The sequence below is a fragment of the Syngnathus floridae genome, chromosome 3 (genome assembly GCF_059516105.1).
Source record: "Syngnathus floridae isolate MCC-2025c chromosome 3, RoL_Sflo_1.0, whole genome shotgun sequence".
NCBI lineage: Eukaryota > Metazoa > Chordata > Actinopteri > Syngnathiformes > Syngnathidae > Syngnathus > Syngnathus floridae.
The window spans coordinates 4,297,333-4,322,330 of record NC_142415.1 but is presented as its reverse complement, the minus strand read 5'-3'; the positions used below and the strand labels follow the sequence as shown (position 1 = coordinate 4,322,330).

Genomic DNA, 24,998 nt, shown 5'->3' with positions numbered 1-24,998 from the left:
GTTTCTCATTTACCTTAGTAGGAGTTTTGAGTTTTTCCTTGACCACCTGGGAGTTTAAGATCAGGGGATGTTTGAGAATATTTAGTCACCTAAATGTTGAACAGAGGCTGAGATGTACAGAAGTCAAATTCCTTGTTTGGAACTCTCAAACATGGCGAATAAAAATTCTTGAATCTTCCATCCATCCATCCATCCATCCATCCATCCATCCATCTTCTTCCGCTTTTCCAGGGGTCGGGTCGTGGGGGCAGCAGCTTTAGGAGGGACTCCCAGACTTCCCTTTCCCCAGCAACTTCATCCAGCTCATCCCGGGGGATACCAAGGCGTTCCCAGGCCAGCTGAGAGACATAGTCTCTCCAGCACGTCCTGGGTCGTCCCCGGGGTCTGCTACCCCTACATGCCCGGAACACCTCCCCAGGGAGGCGTCCAGAAGGCATCTTGATGAGATGCCCGAACCACCTCATCCGGCTCCTCTCAACGTGGAGGAGTAGCGACTCTACTCTGAGTCTCTCCCGGAAGACCGAGCCTCTCACCCTATCTCTAAGGGAGAGCCCGGACATCCTGCGGAAAAAACTCATTTCGGTCGCTTGTATCCGGGATCTCGTTCTTTCATTCACGACCCATAGCTCGTGACCATACGTGAGGGTAGGATCGTAAATCGACCGCTAAATTGAGACCTTTGCCTTTTGGCTCAGCTCTCTCTTTACCACGACGGACCGGTACAGAGTCCGCATTACTGCCGACGCTGCACCGATCCGCCTGTCGATCTCGCGCTCCAGTCTCCCCGCACTCGTGAACAAGACCCCAAGATACTTGAACTCCTCCACTTGGGGCAGGATATCATCCCCGATTCAGAGAGGGCATTCCACCTTTTTCTGACCGAGGACCATGGACTCGGATTTGGAGGTGCTGACCCTCATCCCTACCGCTTCACACTCGGCTGCGAACCGCTCCAGTGAGTGCTGAAGATCACGGCCTGAAGAAGCTAACAGCACCACGTCGTCTGCAAAAAGCAGTGACGCGATGCTGAGGTCTGGGCCTAGAAATTCTGTCTATAAAAATTATGAACAGAATCGGTGACAAAGGGCAACCCTCACTGGGAACGAATCCAACTTACTGCTGGAAATGCGGACCAAACTCTGCCATCAGTGATACAGTGACCAAACCGCCCTTATCAGTTGGCTCGGCACCTCGTACTCCCGAAGCACCCTCCACAGAACCTCCAGAGGGACACGGTCGAACGCCTTCTCCAAGTCCACAAAACACATGTGGACTGGTTGGGCTAACTCCCGTACACCCTCGAGGATCCTGCTGAGGGTGTAGAGCTGGTCCACTGTTCCACGGCCAGGACGAAAGCCACACTGCTCCTCCTGAATCCGAGGTTCGACCTTCCGGCGGACCCTCCTCTCCAGCACCCCTGAATAGACCTTACCGGGGAGGCTGAGGAGTGTGATTCCCCTGTAATTGGAACACACCCTTCGGTCCCCCTTTTTAAAGAGAGGAACCACCACCCCAGTCTGCCAATCCAGAGGCACTGTCCACGATGTCCACACAATGTTGTAGAGGCACGTCAGCCATGACAGCCCCACAACATCCAGAGCCTTTAAGAACTTCGGGTGGATCTCATCCACCCCCGGGGCCTTGCCACCGAGCAGTTTTTTAACTACCTCAGTGACTTCGACCCCAGAGATTGGAGAATCTGCCTCAGAGTCTCCAGGCCCTGGTTGCTGAATGGAAGGTGTGTAGGTGGAATTGAGGAGGTCTTCGAAGTATTCTCCCCACCGACTCACGACGTCCCGAGTCAAGGTCAGCAGCACGCCATCCCCACTGTAAACAGCCAAACTCCTCCAACGCCCGGGGTTTTGCCTCAGCGACCACCGAAGCCACGTTCCGCTTGGTACCTGTCAGCTGCCTCCAGAGTCCCGCAGGCTAAAACAGCCCAATAGGGCTCCTTCTTCAGCTAGACGGCATCCCTTACCACCGGTGTCCACCAGCGGGTTCGGGGATTGCCGCCACGACAGGCACCAACGACCTTACGGCCACAGCTCCGGTCGGCCGCCTCAACAATGGAGGCCCAGAACATGGTCCACTCGGACTCAATGGACCCTGCCTACCCCGGGACGTGGGAAAAGCTATGCCAGAGGTCGGAGTTGAAGCTCTTCCTGACAGGGGATTCTGCTAGACGTTCCCAGCAGACCGTTACAGAGTGTTTGGGTCTGCCAGGTCAGACCGCCATCTTCCCCCACCATCGGAGCCAACCAGCCACCAGGTGGTGATCAATTGACAGCTCCGCTCCTCTCTTCGCCCGAGTGTACAAAACATGCGGCCGCAAATCCGATTACACAACTACAAAGTCGATCATCGAACTGCAGCCTCGGGTGTCCTGGTGCCAAGTGCACACATGAACACCCTTATGTTTGAACATGGTGTTCATTATAGAAAATCCGTGTCGAGCACAGAAGTCCAATAATAGAACACCGCTCGGGTTCGGATCGGGGGGGGCCGTTCCTCCCAATCTCGCCCTTCCAGTTCTCACTGTCATTGCCCACGTGAGCATTGAAGTCACCCAGTAGAACGATGGAGTCCCCAGAAGGAGCGCTCTCCAGCACATCCTCCAGGGACTCCAAGAAGGGTGGGTACTCTTAGCTGCCGTTTGGTGCAAAGACACAAACAACAGTCAGGACCCGTCCCCCCACCCGAAGGCGGAGGAAGGCTACCCTCTCGTTCACCGGGGTGAACCCTAATGTGCAGGCGCCCACCCGGGGGGCAATAAGTATACCCACACCTGATCAACGCCTCTCACCGCGGGCAACTCCAGAGTGGAAGAGAGTCCAGCCCCTCTCGCGTAGAGGCAAGTCCGATATATATCTAGTCGGAACTTATCTGCCTTGCACACCAGCTCGTGCTCCTTTCCAGCCAGAGAGGTGACATTCCATGTCCCAAGAGCCAGCTTCTGCAGCCGGGGATCGGACCGCCAAGGTCCCTGCCTTTGGCCGCCGCCCAGCTCACATCGCACCCGACCCCTTTGGCCCCGCCCACAGGTGGTGAGCCCATGGGAAGGGATAGCTTTTCGGACTGTGCCCGGCCGGGCCCCGTGGGCGAAGGCCTGGCCACCAGACGCTCGCCTTCGAGCCCCACCTCTAGGCCTGGCTCCAGAGGGGGCCCCGGTGACCCGCGTCCGGGCAAGGGAAAACGAAATCCATTTTAGTTTTTCTTCATAAGGGGCTTGTGTGAGCCGTGCTTTGTCTGGCCCCTCACCTAGGACCCATTTGCCATGGGTGAACCTACCAGGGGCATGAAGCCTCAGACAACATGGCTCCTAGGATCATAGGGGCACACAAACCCCTCCACCATGATAAGGTGACGACTCACGGAATCTTGAATCTTGAATACAGATGGCTGATCTCATTCATCACTTTTTTACCTGCCACTAAGGAGCTTTTTAACTACCTCTGTTACTTCAACCTCAGAGATAGGAGAGTCGAGTCTGCTTCCTCAATGTAAAGCGCATCAGTAGAATAGAGGAGGTCTTTGAAGTATTCTCCCCACCAACTCACGACGTCCTGAGTCGAGGTCAGCAGCGTCCCATCTCCACTGTACACAGTGTTAACAGAAATATTTTGAAGCCGTCCAGAAGTCATTTTCCATGGCCTCAGCGAACTCCTCCCATGCTAGAGTTCCACTTGGCCATATGTACCTGTCAGCTGCCTCCAGAGACCCACAGGCCAAAAAAGACTGATAGGACTTTTTCGTCAGCTTGACAACATCTCTTCCCACTGGTGTCCGCCAGCAGGTTCAGGCGTTGCCGCCATGACAGGCACCGACCACCTTACGACCACAGTTCTGATCAGCCGCTTCAACAATGGAGGCATGGAACATGGTCTACTTGGTCTACATGGAATTTTCCGCGGATCCCCGGATTCCCGTGTTTTTTTTTTCGTCAAAAGTATCATTTTCGTGAATCGTGTAAATCCATTGAGAAAATATTTTTTTATATATGAGGGAGAGCGGCCAGCCAGCTGGCCGGGCAACGTAAGCCTCAGCGACTCACGAGCATTCCCCGCCCGCCGTGACGGCATCTTTAGGTTTTGTGTATTCTCTGTCAAGGTATGATCAGCTATGGAGGTCGCGGCGCTCGGAACATTAAAAGACCACATCGAAACAAAAAAACACAAAGCTACGTTTTTACTTTTACAAGCATTTGGGTTTAGAAAGTAACATGATGTTACTGTTAGGCTATTGTCATGATATCGTTAAAGAACAAGTCTTCAATAAGATATATCCCCCTACTTTTCTGTGCTTTTTCACATTTGCCATTCTCATCCCTGTTATTAAAGTTTTTTTTTTTCTGTCATTTTCCCTCCAATGACTGCGTTTCCCCAGTAGATGGGGTACCGGCCGCGCATTTATCATTGGGAGCTCTGTCATAAAGCTCGGTGCACACTCACAAGTGCGTGTACGTACTCAGTACGCCACACTCCGTGCTCTATTTCTATCAGTGCCGAATGAGTGTGGGCTGTGACGTCAGCATTCTCGTAATTCGTACGCTGAGCTTTCAGATACAGTTTTACGCTAAAGCCACCCACAAACCTTCCCCTGGAATCCTTATATTAAAATGAGTGGCCCAAGGAAAAGAAAGGCAGACACTGAGTGCCAAGTGTTTAAAAGAGAGTGGACTATTTCGCTCGACCTACGCGACATGACTTTCAGCCACATGAACATCAACATCAACCCGTCAGATCTAGGTTAACGGACCAACACCTCGGCTCTATCCTAAGAATTGCCAAAATACATTTTACACCAGACTGTGATGCACTAGCAAAAAAAGTGAGACCAACAACATTGTTCCCACTGAAAATGAAGGGGAGTTTCTCAAGTTTGTTGTAAAAAAAATGCATTTTGAATATTATTTGTACAAATAGCAGGGATTAAAACCGGCGACCATTCTCATTTTCAAACAATACAGGATGCTCAAGGACATTGATGCACCACCTGTTTGCCACTAATCGTAACTTATAATGTTCTTAAGGCCAACTTTAAGGAAGTGTTTCCCGTTTCCTCACCTCTGTCACCAGGCAAAGAGAGGGGCGGAGCTGTCAACTGATCACCACCTGGTGGCTGGTTGGCTCCGATGGTGGGGAAGATGGCAGTCGGACCTGGCAGATCCAAACGCTCTGTGAGGGTCTGCTGGGAACGTCTGGCAGAATCCCCTGTCAGGAAGAGCTTCAACTCCCACCTCCGGCAGAGCTTTTCCCATGTCCCGGGGGAGGTGGGGGACATTGAGTCTGAGTGGACCATGTTCCGCGCCTCCATTGTTGAGGCGGCCGACCGAAGCCGTGGCCGTAAGGTCGTTGGTGCCTGTCGTGGCGGCAATCCCCGAACCCGCTTGTGGACACTGGTGGTAAGGGATGCCGTCAAGGTGAAGAAGGAGTCCTATCGGGCCGTTTTGGCCTGCGGGACTCCGGAGGCAGCTGACAGGTACCGGATGGCCAAGCGGAACGCGGCTTCGGCGGTTTGCTGAGGCAAAAACCTGGGTGTGGGAGGAGTTTGGCGAGGCCATGGAGAATGACTTCCAGACGGCTTCAAGGAAATTCTGGTCCACCATCCGGCGTCTCAGGAGAGGGAAGCAGTGCAACATCAACACTGTTTACAGTGGGGATCGCACGCTGCTGACCTCGACTCGGGACGTCGTGAGTCGGTGGGGAGAATACTTCGAAGACCTCCTCAATTCCACCTACACGCCTTCCATTCAGGAACCAGGGCCTGGAGACTCTGAGGTGGATTCTCCAATCTCTGGGGTTGAAGTCACTGAGGTAGTTAAAAAACTCCTCGGTGGCAAGGCCCCGGGGGTGGATGAGATCCGCCCGGAGTTCTTAAAGGCTCTGGATGTTGTGGGGCTATCATGGCTGACACGCCACTACAACATTGCGTGGACATCGGGGACAGTGCCTCTGGATTGGCAGACTGGGGTGGTGGTTCCCCTCTTTAAGAAGGGGGAGCGGAGGGTGTGTTCCAATTACAGGGGAATCACACTCCTCAGCCTCCCCGGTAAGGTCTATTCAGGGGTGTTGGAGAGGAGGGTCCGTCGGGAGGTTGAACTTCGGATTCAGGAGGAGCAGTGTGGCTTTTGCCCTGGCCGTGGAACAGTGGACAAGCTCTACACCCTCGGCACGATCCTCGAGGGTGCATGGGAGCTCGCCCAACCAGTCAACTTGTGTTTTTTGGACTTGGAGAAGGCGTTCGACCGTGTCCCTCGGGAGGTTCTGTGGAGGGTGCTTCGGGAGTACGGGGTGCCGAGCCAACTGATAAGGGCGGTTCGGTCCCTGTATCACCGATGCCAGAGTCTGGTCCGCATTTCCGGCAGTAAGTTGGATTCGTTCCCAGTGAGGGTTGCCCTTTGTCACCGATTCTGTTCATAATTTTTATGGACAGATTTTCTAGGCGCAGCCGAGGCGTTGAGGGTTCCGGTTTGGGGACCTCAGCATCGCGTCTCTGCTTTTTGCAGATGACGTGGTGCTGTTGGCTTCTTCGGGCCATGATCTCCAGCTCTCCCTGGAACGGTTCGCAGCCGAGTGTGAAGCGGTCGGGATGAGGGTCAGCACCTCCAAATCCGAGTCCATGGTCCTCGATCGAAAAAGGGTGGAATGCCCTCTCCGGATCGGGGATGAGATCCTGCCCCAAGTGGAGGAGTTTAAGTATCTTGGAGTCTTGTTCAAAAGTAAGGGGAGGGTGGAGCGCAAGATCGACAGGCGGATCGGTGCAGCGTTGGCAGTAATGCAGACCCTGTACCGGTCCGTTGTGGTGAAGCGATAGCTGAGCCAAACGGCAAAGCTCTCAATTTACCGGTTGATTTACGCTCCTACCCTTACCTATGGTCGCGAGCTGTGGGTCGTGACTGAAAGAACGAGATCCCGGATACAAGCGGCCGAAATGAGTTTTCTCCGCAGGATGTCCGGGCTCTCCCTTAGAGATAGGGTGAGAAGCTCGGTCATCCGGGAGAGACTCGGAGTAGAGTCGCTACTCCTCCACGTTCAGAGGAGCCAGATGAGGTGGCTCGGGCATCTTATCAGGATGCCTCCTGGACTCCTCCCTGGGTGTTCCGGGCATGTCCCACTGGTAGGAGCAGCCCAGCCAGAGAACAATTCAACGATTTATAGCGTTTATAGACGGGACAGGCTCCGACGTAATCGCTTGTGTCCTCCCTCCAGGTGGGTCACTAAAAGCGCTGGGACACCACGTACCTCGTGCTGGTAACCTCGGGATGACAGACGAGGCGGGAGACGTGCGCCCATTGCAAGACGGACGCCCATAGGTTGTCTGGAACAAATAGGAGGCCCTCCGGGCAGTTGCTGAGGCCGGGTTCACCTCGTGTGGCCACCGTCACTTTGCGCTTAATGTCCCACGAGACCGCATCGCTGCAGTCTGCGATCCCATAATATGTCTGCTAGTCTACTCATCCGTCGATCCGACGATGTATATATATATATATATATATATATATATATATATAATGCATATATATATGGAGAGAGAGAGATCCATCCATTTTCCTTAACGCTTAGTCCCCATGGGGGTCGCAGGCGTGCTGGAGCCTATCCCAGCCATCATCGGGCAGTAGGCAGGGATGACGGCTGAACTAGGTGCCAGCCAATCGCAGGGCACACAGAGACAAACAACCATTTACACTCGCACTCACACCTAGGGATAATTGTTTGGAGTAACCAATCGGCCTACCAAGCATGTTTTTGGGATGTGGGAGGAAACCGGAGTGGCTGGAGAAAACCCACGCGGGCCCGGGGAAAACATGCAAACTCCACACAGGGAGGGCAGGAGGTGGAATCGAACCTGCACCCTCTTAATTGTGAGGCGGACGTGCTACCCAGCGAGCCTGCATATATATATATACATATATATATATATATATATATATATACATATATATATATATATATATATATATACATATATATATATGTATATATATCCACACACACACACATGCACGCGCACACAAAGTCTCTGTTTTTTTTACCAGACAAATTAAAAGCCAGCAGATCAAAATAAATAAAAAACAGGCAGTAACCAATGCAACACGAGGCACCAACATAGATGTCTTGTCAAATACACCGTGTACTTTAGGAAACAAGTTTACTCACTTTAAATGTTACAAAGAGAAAAAAGGTGAGCTGAGGAAAACTGAATACAATTTGGAGCAACGTTAGCTGCAATCAAGCCAAGAATGCAGTATCATCTGCACTATATGGTGCATTGGATTATAAGGCGTACTGTAATTGAATTTTTTATTTTAGAAATGTTTTCATAGGGCGCATCGGATTAAAAGGCGCATAGAATAGACGCTACTGCATCAAACTGGGGTTGCGTTATGCATCCACTCGATGGGGCTGTGCTAAAGGGAATGTCAACCCAGTCAATGAGGTAAAAAAAAAAAAAAAAAGTCCAACTCTCATTCCGTGTGAAAGTGATACGGTTTGGCTTTTAACTTAGTCCAGCAACCCCACTCATTTGTGATGGTCATAAACTTTCTTTAGTTTAAAAGAACAAGCGAGCGTGTGCATTGATGCGTAATGCGTTGATTAGCTTGTTAGCTTTGGTGCCGGGCTTGTGTATGTGCAGTCAAACTTGCTGCAGTGAGGGAGTGCGGTTCACTGTGATTGCCTCCCGATAGGCTTACCTGTATGTCAATCAAGCGATGGGATGAAAGTGATATGGTTTGGCTTCTTACTTGGTCTGGCAACCCCACTCGTTTTTGCTGGTCATAAACATTCTTTAGTTCAAAAGAAAAAGCGAGTGCGTGCGTTGATGCGTAATATGTTGATTAGCTTTTTAGCTTTGGTGCCGGGTTTGTGTATGCGCAGCCAAACTGCTGCGGTGAGTGGGTGTGGTCACTGTCTATTGTGCATGTGCGCTTCACTGTGATTGCCTCCTGACAGGTTTACCTGTTTGTTAATCAAGCGATGGGATGGATTCTAACCTTTGGAAAAAATGTTTTTTAAATGTCATACGAATCAACCAGTAGTAGCTTACTTCGGTGACGCCCCTGACCACGGTTGCTATAATGCTGAAAGCAATGCGACTTGGTAATTTACTAGTCGTACTGAAACGTACTGAAACATTTTGGCAGAGCGCTGAGTACAACCAGTATGGATCAACAAATTCATCAATTGATCCATATATAAGACGCTCTGTATTATAAGGCACACTGTGGTTTTTTGAGTAAATTATAAGCTTTTATGTGCGCCCTATCGTGCGGAAAATACGGTACACAGAAATCAACCACTGTATGTGAGCTCCTGATGCTGCTGTATGTCTGTCTAGGGACGGGAGGTAGCTTTGTGTGACTGGCCAATCACAGAGCATGATGACAAGACTTTTCCTTCAGCACGAGTACAAAGAATGACCAACTTCGTAATCGTTTCATGCTCATACTTGGCAAAAATGCGAAGAACAAATATCCGGCTCAGCCCTGTTTGCTACGAAAGGCATGCACTCCACATAGTGCCAGTCCTATGTGCTGTACCTCTTATCCTCATCAAGGTTGCAGAGTAGCCAGAGACCTGCCTTGTTGTTTCAGTGTCTAATTAAGATGAAGTATAATGTAATGGGCCCAGTTTCATTCCATACAGTATTTCTATTCCACTTTCTCCTTTTTTCAATAGGCTCTGTGACAGCGGTGAAGGTCTCTACACGTTCCAGACCAGAGAAGGAGAACAGATATATCAAATGGTTCACTCTTTCACACTGGCAATTGCTGAGCAGCACAAGAAGGTTCTTCTGGAGGTGGAGAGAAAAAACAGAGTGAGATCCCTCGCTCACTTGTGCAATTGCCCCAATTTAGACTTCAGTAAGGTACCAATGGCCCCATTCGGAATATTCTAATCGGACCAAGCCCATTACGATCAAGATTTCACTTCGAATAAGAGGGGGTGGTTGATGTCGATTGATAATCCGATCGGTGCTTATTCCAACATCTAAGAACAAACTGCCTTCTTCTCTGTGACATCAGTATACCTGTATCTGTTATATCCAGAAGCTACAATCTCACCCAGTTCATAATTGAATACGGAAGGATGTACAGCTGGACTCGTGTTTGAAAAATCAACACTAGCAAATACAGGAATAAAGGGCAGTCTTAATGATACATTACAGCTCCATTAGGAAGTGTTAACACTACGTAACTTCACAAAAGAAAAAAAACGTAAAATAACTCTAATGTTTAAATTACAAATGGACAGAGCAAGGTTTTGTAAGTCTCAACAAAACATGGACAGAGCAATGTTTTGTTGAGACTTTATTGATCCGCGGGGGAAATCCAGTTGTCAGTAGTTAAACACAGAAATAAACAGATAGACAAGATAAACATTGGACACGACAAACACAATAACAAGACAGAGAAAGATAATAGAGCTGATGACATTAAATTGACAGGTTAACAATTAATAATTAATAATAAGTACATAGATCAAATAAATATACAATAAACAGTGTCATGACCGTGAACGCGCCCCAAACCCCTGCGACGAGTTAAAAAGGCTCATGGCATAAATAGAGCATGTTTGTTTTGACCGAAAGTGTGATGCATGAACAGACAAGTTGTAATTGGGTCAATATTTTTAGTGTTCATAAAACATAGCCACTGAGACTTATGGTCAAAATGTTGGATCACAGGTGGGGAGACAACAAAAATGCAATAATTGCATAATGCATGTGCAACATCTCACAGCAATGTTTGCACACCTTGTGTATCTGGAATTTGCCAAGAGTGTAAACAGTTAGGACAACATCCCTTGACCAAGACGATCTTCAATAACCTGACTTGATTTAGGGTAATGTTAATATGTTAATATGCTAAAGTCACTCTAACTAGTGAAAAACCTGAAACTGTCCCAACATATAGGAGCAGCCAAAAGCACCAAGGAAAAAACAGGATATTTTGGGTTTTATATTTAGCTTTTTGAGAAATCTTTAGCTATTTATGAATGTTCCCATCATTGACACAAACAAATTGCCCAATCCGTTATTACTGTAAACAGTCATGTTTAATGTTAAATATTACTCACTAGCTTCACACATTTTTTTTTACAATATTGTTTGTTTTATTTACAGTTGTTTCGAGGTTCAGAATCAAACTCTTACCCATCTACCCCTCATGTCATACTGCCGAGATCAGCCTACTGGCACCACATTACCAGAACCCAATACGGCATGGACTCTGGTAGGGCACCATCTTTCTATCCATTCACATGTTTACTGTACTGTCTCTCCTGTAGGTGATCACAGGAGGGGGGCAAGTAATTATTGTATTGCAACTCTCATGCTATGTTCAGACTGAAAGTAAAATATAGCACTGTGCCACTTGTCTTGCGCGTTTGTTAGTACTCCGGTGGAATTTGCTTTCATGCCGCACCACATTGGAAAAGAGACGCTTCCTCTTTTCTGCTTTTACGTACCCTTTACAAACAACCATGTCTGTGCTATTTTCTGAGCTCGCTTGGTTCATAATTCAACGACTAAGTGGACAAGCTCACCAGATATGCGACTCAGTTCGGGTTCATGATTGACTTATATATATATATACATATACATATATATATATATATACATATATATATATACATACACACACACACACACACACACACACACACATACACACACAGTAATCCCTTGTTTATCATGGATAATTGGTTACAAAGACAACCCGCGATGGGTGAAAATCAGCAATGTAGAAAAAATATATTGTTACAATATTCATGAAAATCTTTTATTAACCTTTATTGTATTTTTAAACACTGTATTGTACTTTTAAGTGCTTTGTTTGTATTTTTAAAGACAAATGTAAACATTTTAAAGTCAACCTGATTTTCATAAACATTCTTCTTTTTTAAATAAATAAGAAAATAAAGAAAATAAATAACAGTAAATATATTGTTACAATATCCGCACAAGACTTTTATGAACCTTTATTGTAGTTTTATACACTTTGTTGTGTTTTAAACACTTTTTTAAAACACTTTTGTAAAAATTTTAAGGTCAAACTGACTTTCAGAAACATTCTTATTTGTTTAAATAAATAAGAAAATAAATAAGAGTACCTTCCGCACCATAAGGCACACTTAAAGCCTTTAATTTTCTAAAAAAACGAAGGTGCGCCTTCTAATAAGGTGCGCCTTTTGTATGGATCAAATTCAAAAATCTGTACAGTTGTTTTGTGTGGCTTCCGTGTTATACGGGCGTAATACGGACCCCATGAACCAAACAGAGGACATTACGTTTTACGTAGATCGGGGCAAAAAAACAATTAGATGACTTTAAGTAGCACGTAGAGCACGTACCTCCGCCGCCATTGATAAATAAATACTATTATTTGTGCAAATCTGTAAAGTATTCTGAGTTTGCCGCAAAATGTCTCGAAATCTCTGCCTCAGATCTCGAACAAAGGTTCGGAATCTGACCCGAATCATGCGACTTTTGTAAACAAAATACGTACTGTACAGTTTGTGCTTCAGTCACATGCTGCTCGTTGGCGTTGTTGTTTAGAGGGTTTTAAACCATCGTGACACCCGACTGTTGTCGTCTACGGTGGTGTCCGGCAAGTTGCACTGGCAAGACCACAAGATCACAGGGATTCATGCTTAAGAGTTGTTCACGTGATAACAACCGTGTAAAAAGAGAGCTTCTGTTTTGTCAACAATAGACTTCCTTTCGTTCACATTGATATACTTTTAAAGTTAAAGTCCCAAAGTCCCAATGATCATCGTCACACACACATCTGGGTGTGGTGAAATTTGTCCTCTGCATTTAACCCATCCCCATGTGATTTTGATCCATCCCCTGGGGGAGAGGGGAGCAGTGAGCAGCAGCGGTGCCGCGCTCGGGAATCATTTGGTGATCTAACCCCCCAATTCCAACCCTTAATGCTGAGTGCCAAGCAGGGAGGCAATGGGTCCCATTTTTATAGTCTTTGGTATGACCCGGCCGGGGTTTGAACCCACAACCTTCCAGTCTCAGGGCGGACACTCTACTACTAGGCCACTGAGCTGGTTTTGAGACATTATTTCCGGGACTTTGGCTTGTCTACTATCGGTAAGTACATTTTCTGTTTAAATAGTGTTATTTTGTCATTTAGTTTGAGCTCTTTTAAATGTGATGTGTCAAGTGTAACATACGGACCACGTAAGGCTGTGCTCTATGCTTTTTCATTGTTTTTTTGTGGTTTTATGTACTGTCTTAGACAAAATTAGACAAATTACTTCGGAACTCAACTGCTTTTCTTCTCGACACTCCTTCTGGAACGAATTAGCGTTGAATTCTGGGGTTCTATTGTATATTATTTGTGGTGGTCCGAACGGCCATTCATTCATTTAGGTTTTCTCTTGTGTTTTCCCTTGAGCCATTTGCAGTGTGTTAGCGATATCTATTGGCCACTTTTGATAACGACAGGCTGGCGAGTGTATTTCCGGTTCTCTTCCCGTTTGAAACAAGAGCTCAGTTAGACAACACGAGGCAGTTTCAGCTCCCGGTTAACTCAGCTGAGTGAGAAAGTTAAGTCTGTTCAAGAACTTCACAGTTGTGATTCCCCACGAGGGCAATGCTGGCGAGTTACCCGTTAGGGATGTATTATTGGAACAAGGAAATGTACTGTTGCGTGTTGTTTGAGATGTCTGTTGTTGAGCAAGGAAAACAAAGATGTGGAGTAACAGTTGGTTCTTTATTGGCAAGATCTTGGGTTGTTTAATGGCGACCAGTACATGAGGCACAGCAGCAGATGAAACAACAAGCCCCATTCTCCAGGTCAGAAGGTTTTATACTGTCCGGAAAAGGTGGGAAAGCGTCACCTGACCATTTGGTACCTATGTGTATTGGAGTCCCCACTCTGTTTATGAGTGCGCGTGCGTGCGTGCATTTGTATGTGTATGTGTGTGTGTGAGTGTGTGTGTGTAAGTGTGTGTGTGTGTGTGTGTGTGTGTGTCTGTGTGTGTGTGTGTGTGTCCGCCGTCTGGGCCCATGTGTATTGGAAGACCACACAGCTCCATGTGCTGCATCCGTGCTCCTAACCGAGTAGTATGAACATGAAAAGTATATGAGTTTGTCTAACTTTACAAAATTTGTACATGTCGCTGTTTCTCCCACTTCAATCCCCTTTTGACCTCGAAAGAGGTCAACAAAAACGCAAAATCCGAGCCATATCATGTGAGAAACAAAGTATAAAGAAATAAAGGGAGCAGGAGCACAATTACCTAACACGAAGAGAATAAGTGATATAGGATGGGGCGGGAGTCATGAAAGGTGATACATGATAAAAATTTCATATAACGTCAGCAATAAATCGCCGCAAGGAGGAGGTCTTGCCTCAATTCTCCTGTTCAACTTGAGTGTGAGTAAAAAACCTGCAGCAAGATGTTACAATGCAGGAAAAGGCTCACACTAAGGCTCCCTTAGTCGACCAAAATGTTAGCAGCAGTATCAGTCCGAGGCAACAATTGCTCGAAGTAGTTCAGCCGCTGGGGGCTTGGCACGCCCACTGTTGGAGGGTGAGCACAATTCTCACCCCTTTTGCTGCTCTGCTCCGTCCGGAGAAACATGAAAATGTCTGCTGTGCAGTCTTTGTCTTCAGTGGCTCAGGGTAGACTACCTGACCACCAAGGGTGAGAGGATTATTCTGCCTCTTTTTCATCTGGGAGTGGGGACGCTGCCGATGGCTGATCTGGATCACCACAGGAAGCTTTCACAGAGCCACACACTTCAAAGGGTCCAGTCCACTCTGGCTCTGTCCACTTCCTCTTCAGGACTTTTAGCCAGACAGTTGGGGTTATCTGGACCTCTGTCTTTCCTTCCAGATCCACAGTGGTTTGCTCAGCAAATCTGGAACCATAAAACTGGACAATTGTTCTGAGATGTGTGTGTGTGCTTGCCCCCATCTGGATCAGCAACTGGAAGGGTTGAAAGTGGTCCGGGAAAACAGCACCCTTTCTGCAACTTTTGCACATTGTCTTTAAAAATGTTAAACCTTATCATCCCTAAATTGTTACCATATTTTGTATTCAGTCCAGATTATTGTCTCTCGTTCACTCCTTCCTTTCAAGATGCTTCTTCTGCTCCTCCCATCACTGTATGTTGAATTCTTACATGTCCTGTTAAGACTCCAAAAACAAGTACATTTGAAAAAAAGCCTTGAATCTCACAAAATGATTCTACTCACTCAATTCTACTTCATTTGAAAGAAAAGAAAAAAAAGAAAACACATTGAATCTCACAATATAGAAATTGATTCTACGCACTCACTCACTCACTCACTCACTCACTCACTCACTCACTCACTCACTCACTCACTCACTCACTCACTCACTCACTCAATGTGTCAATTGTGTCATTAGGGATAAAAAGGGACTAGCAAAGTGTCCCAACACATCATCATGCTCATCGCAGCTGGACTCGTTGATCCTGTCTTGTCCGGTCACAGGAAATGGGCCTTGTCCATTGAACCATTTTGTCATCAATGGTCCCTCTGATTAATCATCAAATCATAGTCCAAATCCAATTTGTACTATACTTTCAGGTGAGAGGAATTTTATCCTGTATCGTGATCATGTCACCTCCACATCAAACGACCTTGGCCATTCATATTGCACGCACACACATGTACAAATTCACAGACACACAGGCGCCTGTTATCTCACTCCAACTTATTTTGCAAGAACCACACGGGAGACAAGCAAGCCCTTTTAGACACCTGCAGGTGGAGAGTTCACTCGCTCAAGGAATGAAGTCTGAAGCCTCCTTCCTGCAAGTGGATATTTATTAAGAGAAACAGAGTGGGGGTATGGGTAGGCTGGCTAGAAAGCCCTTGTCCTCTAGTCTAAACATGTCAGGGGAGGTTTTACGACCTTGTGATAAAGAGGACAAGGTAAGGTATTTATTACCTGTTGCATTCCAACATAATCCTATGATAAAGATAACATGGAAAACCCTAACATCTCCCTCCTGTTTTATCATATGATTATGCCATTCCAAACAACAAAGACAAGTAAAAAAAAAAAAAACATATATACGTATAATGAAGAAAGTAGAATAGTAAAAATAAAAAACAACAAACAATGATAGCAACACTTTCCAGTGAAGATGAGGCATTACCTTAATACCCCAGATCAAACTTATTGTGTAAGCGAAAAACCTGCTGGCCAGATGTTATTAGCAGGAAAATTCTTACACGGTCCCTTTGCCTAAGGCGACCAGAATGCTATCAATAAAAAATAAAAAGAAAAACAAAGAAACAGTACATCAGCGTATCCATTACTTGCGAAGCCTATTTGATGGTCAAATCAACAAGTTTCCGTAATACATGCTCAACAGAACAGCATCTACGCAATCCACGTCTCATTATCATTATCACATCTGTCACGTCTAAGAAGTTGTATATGTGCTCGTGTTTTCGTCAGCTGATGATGTTCTAGTCTGTAGGTGAGGCCTGTCACACACACTGGCGCACACACTCGTGTCCAGTTGGCAGGCAGCATCGGACAACTCTTGTGACCACAAAACCACGATCCGTTCTGAACAGGCACGTGGACTCATAGGATGCAGGTGAGGCAGTGCCTCTGAACTTCTGGATGAAGTAGGTCCCGTCCGATGGTGCAGCCATGGTGGTAGTAGAGCCCTTACACCTCGAAAACGGCTTTCTCATCCTGGCACACAGCGGTGATGTCCAAAGCTCCCATCCAGTTTCCTCCTGGAGAGCAGTCGTCATTAATGCATTTGTGGGTCCTGCTACCTTGGATGTAACATGTGTAGTCAGCAAGACTTGGAATGGTCCCTCCCGTCGTGGCTGGCCCAGTTCCTTCTTTTGATGACTTTGATGTAGACCCAGTCTCCTGGATTGATGGGGTTGTCGACCTGTGAGGAAGAAAGATCAAGCTGCAGTAAATTTGTCTTTGACATAGTTTGAGCGTCCTGATCATATAATCTGCCAAGGACTGCTCTTCATCTGTTGTTTGCAACTCTCGTAGTCAATTGTCGTGCCCATTTAACTGGCAAATAGGAGTGTTTGCGGGAAGAGTTTGAACACCTCCTAATGATTCCCTTTAACCAAAAACTATTTATGACAGGGGCGTTCCCATTTATTGCCTCCTGGTTTAAAAAAAAAATGTCTTACCCATGCCTTCTTTCTCCTCACACGCTCGCACCCAAACAGGGTGCGCACACACAAACACACACACACACACACACACACACACACACACACACACACACACACACACACACACACGCATCTCTCGTGTAGCTTCTTTTGATAGAATCTCCTATCGGTAACTGTATAGCAGACGTTTTAGCATATAATCCCATACTCTGCTCTCTCACTTCTACTTTTTCATGTCGGTGTAGTTGTAGGTGGCCCCTATTGAAGTCATCGACTTGTTAACTGTCGCCGTGTGACTCCTATGCATGATTGTGTGAATGTCAAAAATTGAACGTACCTAACTTTCTGACCATCCAACCTCCACTGTGGTACAAAAACCTTACTATTGTATTGAGTAGGTACATTGAGCAACCTAGCTTCCTCCTGACTGCCAAATGTCCTGTTCTAAAATTTATATAACCCGACCTCTACGTCTTAAGCTTGATGAGCCAAAATATCAGATCTTGCTCTTGTTTCCTACCGTTTTAGCCTATTTCTTTTATCCAAATCCGTTCAATCTCTGATTATAATGCTTTTCTCTGTAGCCCTACGTATTTTCAAATTATTTTATTTATTTATCAAATCTCCTCAGTTCTGTCAAACTCAGTGCACAATGAACCTCCCTTCCACTTTGAACCAAGCTTCACCAAATTTGGTAACGCCGTAGCAAGGAGTGCGATTTGGTTGTCGGACACTCCAAGTCCATATCTTTTTGCCGCACTTCACCCTCTCAAGTTGGTGTTCCTTTGTTTTTGCTTCAGAGCGACCCCATCCATCACTCTTGAATGAGTCCATTGTTCAAATGAGTCAATTTTCATCATTTTGAGTTCCTCCGCTTTTCACTGTCTTTTCTCGTCCCCGAGGATGTTGTCTGTCCTCTGGAGTGTACTTGTCCCCCTCCAAGCACAACAGCAGTCTTTTCTTGTCCTTCGCCAAAGGTCAAAGGTGCTTCAGAGCCAGGCACCATTTTGCGGTTGTTCACGGCTGCAGGCGAAGTCTCGGATTGGGTTTCAGGGACCTTGACACTGAGAATGACAGGCTGGGACGTCAAACTTGTAAGACTATCTCCAAATGTAGCTGTTTCCATCAATTTGCTGGTAACATTGGTTTACCAAACTTCAAATTCTTCTAATAACAGCGGTCTCGTTTTTATATTGTAAATCCTGCAACTCATCCTATTTTTGTGCTACATTTTATCTATAGTTCCAATTTAATCAGACAGTATGTCATCTTCAGTATCATTATTGAAAATCAACTCATCGAGGTCTGCGTTCCACATCAAGCCCTGATCTGTATGTCTTGACCTCTCACATGTTGTTGTCATGCTTGCTCAAAAATGTGACTTAGAGTATGGTGCTGTGAATTCTCAATCTCCCCAATGAAATTGGATCCCACCTCGTAGTTCTTATCGTTCTCATGTTCCTGTTAGCCTGCAATTGTCCAAATCAAAAATTTTTTCTTTTAACTGTCTTTCTTTTGAACCTCTAAATCGCTCGTGTTGCTAACCTATCTACACCAGAACAAAAAAATTACCACAGTATAACACCAAATGTATTCGAAAATTCATTGTCATAAAGCGTTGTATTATTACTATCTTCCACTATCTGTCCTACTCACTCCCTCCTTTTGAGGCTTGGCAACGCCCATGCCTCACACCTTGACAAACTTTTTGGGAGAATGCGTTCTTAACTACATACGATTCCATCATCATTTAATTTGACTTTCTTTCCAAAACGCTTCTCAATTTCCCTGTTCACACATCTTCTACATGTGTTACTGGTTCTCCAGTTTTTTCTCTAGTTAATTATCAATCCAAAAGCTACGTGTTTCTTTCTAACATTCAACCTGCTCAAAATCACTCTTTCATCAAAGCCGCTCTACTAATTTCCCATAGTAGTCGCCAACGACTTCAACCATTCAACCTTTCATTCAGGCAATCATTAATCAATGCTCATCATATGCATCTCACACAGTCTCCAAAAAGGAGTCTTCCTATCACATTGGTCCCAATTCATCCAAGCTCACCACACAACATTTTCAACTCAGGTTTCCTGGTAGAACAATCCACCAATTCAAAAAAAAATTAATTGAAACAAACAACTGGCAAATTAATCTGAATTTTTTCATTGTTTTTAAATTTGAAGAACTCAATTTCTCAGATTTAGCTTGCATTTAGAATTTTGTATAATCTTATAACACAACCAATCAATTATTCCTATTAAATGTAGCATTGCAAAATCTTAAATTCACAATTTAGCGTCTTCCAATTCCTAAAAGCATGTTCTGTCGTTTTTTTTTTTTCTTCGAATTTCTCATGTGTGCTCGACACTTAACATGCACTAGTGTGGATTAGTTTCTGCTCGCAAACAGATTTCTCTCTTTTCTTCTCATTTTTATCTGTCAAAATTGTTTCTGTTCTGCGGTGTAAATTCGACAGTCTCGCAAATTTCTTCATACTAAAAGTTTAGCCAATCTTCATCAATTTGGGACTTTAACTTTAACACATACGCACACACATGCACAGCTCTCGCGTGCGGAAGGTAGGTCTCAGCAACAATGATTCGTCACCGGCTGGCCATTTCCTGTGGTCGATCATGAGCTGGTCCCTCCCATGCACACGAGGACAGCACATTCCAATTTTATTTATTTACCTTCTAGAAGCAAGTTGCATTTCTTTACCACTTGATTTGCGTATTTTAACTTTAGTGTAACACAAATTGATCTCTAGTCATTTGTAATTTGCCACCTTGTTATTATTATTATTATTATTAAAGTCCTCTTGCCCCTCGCTTGAGCCGCCGCTTGAGCTGCGGCCTTGCACCCGCTCACAGGGGGCTTATTGTCTCCTGGTCTGACAAACACTTATGACCTCATCAGTTTTCATCTTTCTAGCTTTTGTCTCTTGAATTCGTTCTCATCTCTTTGTGAAGATTTCAACCACACTCCAGCACTTCTACCACTTCTTCCACATTTCAAATTTCCTTGTATTCCATACATATTCTTTCACTTCAGCATGTTGCATACAATTAAGTAATCTACTCGCCATGAACTTCTCATTTCAAAGCAGAGAAGAGCAAGAGATTTACCGTTCTTATTTCCCATCTTAATTTTAGTAGTTTAAGGTTTTACAATTTTTTTTTTCAAATTTTTTCTTTGAGGATCCTCAATGCAGGTTTAAATTGACCTTTCAACAAATTACTAGCCTGTATTAATGCCGTGGATCAATGCTAGAACTGCTATTTAGTCAATTTATCCTACCAGTCACACACTCAATCACACAAGTTATCCCTGCCTACGCGAAGTCCTCCTTTAAAAAAAAAGGAGCTGCTTCATCCAGTGAGGGGACTCTACAACACCCCCCACCTTCCCTGGGAACTAAAGACAAAAGTCCTTGTCCCCAGCCCTGCCAACGCGAAGTACTCCTTTTTTAAAAAAAAAAAAAAAAAAAAGAGCTGCTTCATCCATTGAGGGGACTCTACAACACCCCCCACCTTCCCTGGGAACTAAAGACAACAGTCCTTGTCCCCAGCCCTGCCAACGCAAAGTTGTACTCTTTAGAACAGTGGTCGTCAAATAATGATCCACGGAGGTACTGAGATTTTAAAACAGTTTGAGAACCACTGCTCCAAAAGAGACACCTCATCCAGAGGGGGACTCTACAACACCCCCTCCTTCCACAAAACTTACTTTTTCCTCTGCACTTCTACCTTTTTACGCGTTTCACAAACAACAACACAATCACACAACTTCAGGCCTTTAACTTACTTGTCCCCTGGTTCGTTGCACTGCCGGGTCCCGTCAATCCACCTCTGTCAGACGAAGGCAGACCTAAGATGCTGGCCCAGCGAAGAATTCTCTTCCCAGGACTTTCTCCTCCAGGTCCTCTTAATGGACGCTGGCTTGTCGACAATCCAGCACGTCCTCCTTCGTCAGCCAGATAGCGGGTATGAGGGATCCCGGGTTTCGGCACCAAAATGTTAGAGATTTGCTCACTCCAACTTATTTTGCAAGAACCACACGGGAGACAAGCAAGCCCTTTTAGACACCTGCAGGTGGAGAGTTCACTCGCTCAAGGAATGAAGTCTGAAGCCTCCTTCCTGCAAGTGGATATTTATTAAGAGAAACAGAGTGGGGGTATGGGTAGGCTGGCTAGAAAGCCCTTGTCCTCTAGTCTAAACATGTCAGGGGATGTTTTACGACCTTGTGATAAGGAGGACAAGGTAAGGTATTTATTACCTGTTGCATTCCAACATAATCCTATGATAAAGATAACATGGAAAACCCTAACAGCGCCCATTCATTCACCTTTACAGCTCAGCCCCCATCCCACAACAAGTACATTTAGTATGTTAGTGAGCAGGCAAACATTGAATTACGCTGGGCTGCAGTTTCATTAGTGCCCAGCCAATGTCATACACGTATTCTCTGCCCATCATCATTTATTCTTCCATCATCCTTTTTTAGTCTCACTTGCTATCACACCTTCAGCATACACCGCTGGAGCGAGTACGCCACAACCCTGCGCGCAGCCACAGCGCCGCCTGCACAAAGTGGGGGACCCGGCATTTCAATATTGCTACATCACAGGATGGCCACCCCTGGGACGATCAATGCCGCCGGCCCCCACTCGCGCCAGCACAGCACAAGGCCACACGCAGAGCCCAGGCCCGAGCACCTCCATCAGTTTCCCCTGCCCGAACCGCAGACCAACTTCTCTCCATGGGAGCTATGCCTTTCCGCTTGGCTCTGTGCACTTGCACACACATAGTACACACGCAAATATAAGTGGATCCCCAATGAGCACACACGTAGAAGGAATCAGAATCAGCTTTATTGGCCAAGTTTGTGCATGACAAACAAGGATTTTGACTCCGGTTGATCTCAGCCTCTGTACAACATTTAAGTGACTAACAAAATTCAGGTGACTCACAACATTTAAGTGGAAAGAACAGGATATTATTGCCCAGTGATGTCTCTGAGACTCTATGAGTGGTGTGAGTTCATCAGAGCGACAGCCTGGGGAAAGAAGCTGTGTCTGCTGGTTTTGGCGTACAGCGCTCTGTAGCGCCGTGCGGAGGGCAGTAGTTCAAACAGATTGTGACCTGGGTGAGAAGGGTCTGTAGAGATGGTACTTGTACGTTTCCTGGTCCTGGACAGGTACAAGTCTTGGATAGATGGGAGGTTGGTCCCGATTATCTTTGCCGCAGTCCTGATTGTCCGTTGCAGTCTGTGCTTGTATTGTTTGGTGGCCGATACAAACCGGACAGTGATGGAGGTGCAGAGGATAGACTGGATGATGGCAGTGTAGAAAGTCTTCAGCAGCTCCTGTGGCAGTTTGAACTCCCTGAACTGTCTCAGAAGGTGCAGCCTCTGTTGGGCCTTCTTCCGGACAGAGTCTATGTGGCCGGTCCATTTCAGTTGCCAAGAGATTGTGGATCGCAGGAACTTGACGGTGTCTGTGGAGGGAATAGCATTACTGAGGATAGTGAGGGGTGGAAGTCGTGAAGGGTCTTTCCTGAAGTCCACTGTCATCTCCACGGTCTTGAGCGGGTTCAGCTCCAGGTGGTTTTGGCTGCACCAGTGGACCAGCCACTCCACATCCTGTCTGTACGCAGTCTCGTCACCGTCCTGGATCAGTCCGATGAGAGTGGTGTCATCCGAATACTTCAGGAGCTTCACAGTGTGTCACCTGAGGAGCAATTGTTGGTGTAGAAAGAGAAGAGCAGTGGGGAGAGGACGCACCCCTGAGGGCGCCGATGCTGGTGGTCCAGGTGTCGGATGCGATGGTCCCCAGCCTCATATGCTGTCTCCTGTTGGTCAGGAAGCTGGTGATTCACTGACAGGTGGAGGCAGGCACCGCGAGCTGGACAAACCTCTGGTGGAGGATGTCAGGAGCGATGGTGTTGAACGCCAAGCTGAAGTCCACAAACAGAATCCTGGTGTACGTCGCTGGGGTGTCGAGATGACGCAGGATGTAGTGCAGTCCCATGTTGACCGCATTGTCCACCGACCTGTTTGCTCGGTAGGCAAACTGCAGGGGGTCGAGCAGGGGGCCCGCGATGTCCTTCAGGTGGCTCAACACTAGCCTCTCAAAGGACTTCATGACCACAGATGTCAGGGTGACAGGTCTATAATCATTCACACCTGTCATGGGGAGCTTCTTGGCCACCGGTACGATGGTGGAGCTTTTGAAGCACGAGGGCACCTCACACAGCTCAAGGGAACGGTTGAAGATCCGTGCAAAGGTGGGTGCCAGTTGGTTAGCACAGACTTTCAAGCAGGAGGGAACATGGCGTCTGGGCCTGGTGCCTTCTTGACCTTTTGTCTCCGAAACATCTGACACATCTCCTCGCGGATCTGAAGTGCGGGCGCGGCTTCAAAAAGAGAGAGAGTAGATGTTAACAACGATAGAGGTCTGAACAGCGGGGTTGTGGGGGGCGGTGTGTATGTTGATTGTGATGCAGTGTTAGGGTTTTACAGAGTATCCTTATCGTATGATTATGTTGGAATGCAACCGGTAATGAATCCCATTCTATACAAGGTCGTAAAACACCCCCTGATATGTTTTGACTAGAGCACAAGGGCTTCCTATTCAGTCTACTCTTGCCCCCACTCTTTCTCTTAATAAATATGTCCTTGCAGTTGGGAGAGTTTCAGACTTCACTCCTTCAACGTGTGAGCTCTCCACCTGCAGGTGTCTAAAAGGACTTACTTGTCTCCCGTGTGGTTCTTGCAAAATAAGTTGGAGTGAGCAAATCTCTAACATGCAGGAGGTCCTGTTGTGTGGGTGGACCATTCAAACCAGCAGTAAAACCTTTTTAGCTAGTTTGGAAGCCTTGGGTTCCCCACAGGACGGACGGGTGGGTTTCTTGAAGCCCGTGATGCTTTGCAGGCCTTTCCACACTGTTGAGGGATCAGGATTGGCAGAGAGGTGTCTCTCCAGCCTCTCCCCATTGCACCTCTTGGCTTTCCTGATCTATCGGTTCAGTGTGTTCTTGACCTGCCTGAACAGGTCCCGGTCCCCACTCGTGTAGGCCTCCTCCTTGGCTTTGAGTAGCATCCTGAGGTTTGGTGTAAACCATGATTTGTTGTTGTTGTACGTGCAGAAGGTCTTAGTCTACACACACAAGTCCTCAGATAAAGCTGATGTATGATGTCACAGTATCGGTGAGTTCATGCAGATCGGAAGTTGCAGCTTCAAAAACACCCCAATCGGTGCAGTCAAAGCAGGCTTGGAGGTCTTCTTTTTTCTGCCTGTAGGTTGGGATCAGATGAACTAGACAGTGGTCCGAGAGTCCTAACACTGCACGGGGCACAGAGCGGTATGTGTCCTTTATTACGCAGTAGCAGTGCTCCAGTGTCTGTGTCCTTCTGGTGGGACACGTTATGTGCTGTCTGTATTTGGGGAGTTCGTGTGTGAGGTTCGCTTAGTTAAAATCACCCAAAATAATGATCAGTGAGCTTGGTAGTTTTTTTCTCCATGTCTTTTACCTGGTCAGCCAGCAGCTGCATGGCTTCAATCGCACGTGCATGTGGTGGAATGTAAACAGCCGCCATTACGAACGAGGAGAACTCACGTGGTGAATTAAACGGCCAGCAGTTTATGAAAAGTGTTTGTAGGAGAGTGCTGCAAGACTCTTTCAACACTGTGACATCAGTACACCAACCTTCATCAATATAGAAACATAGACCACCTCCCTTTGTTTTCCCCGTGATCTCCGTGTTTCGATCGGCGCGTAATAGCCGAAACCTAGTTAGCTCTACGGTGTGGTGGGGGGTGCGTCCATTGAGCCACGTTTCAACG

The 24,998-nt window shown here is 46.5% G+C and overlaps 1 protein-coding gene across 1 annotated transcript in view; it reads left to right on the top strand.

The window, feature by feature from the left end:
- Nucleotides 1-24,998, top strand: part of dok4 (docking protein 4) — a 137,681-nt gene that overhangs the window by 99,673 nt on the left and 13,010 nt on the right. The window contains exons 6-7 of the mRNA XM_088371266.1: nucleotides 9,678-9,816; nucleotides 11,125-11,233. Coding sequence (XP_088227392.1) covers nucleotides 9,678-9,816; nucleotides 11,125-11,233 — 248 coding nt within the window. The remainder of the gene's footprint in view (nucleotides 1-9,677; nucleotides 9,817-11,124; nucleotides 11,234-24,998) is intronic.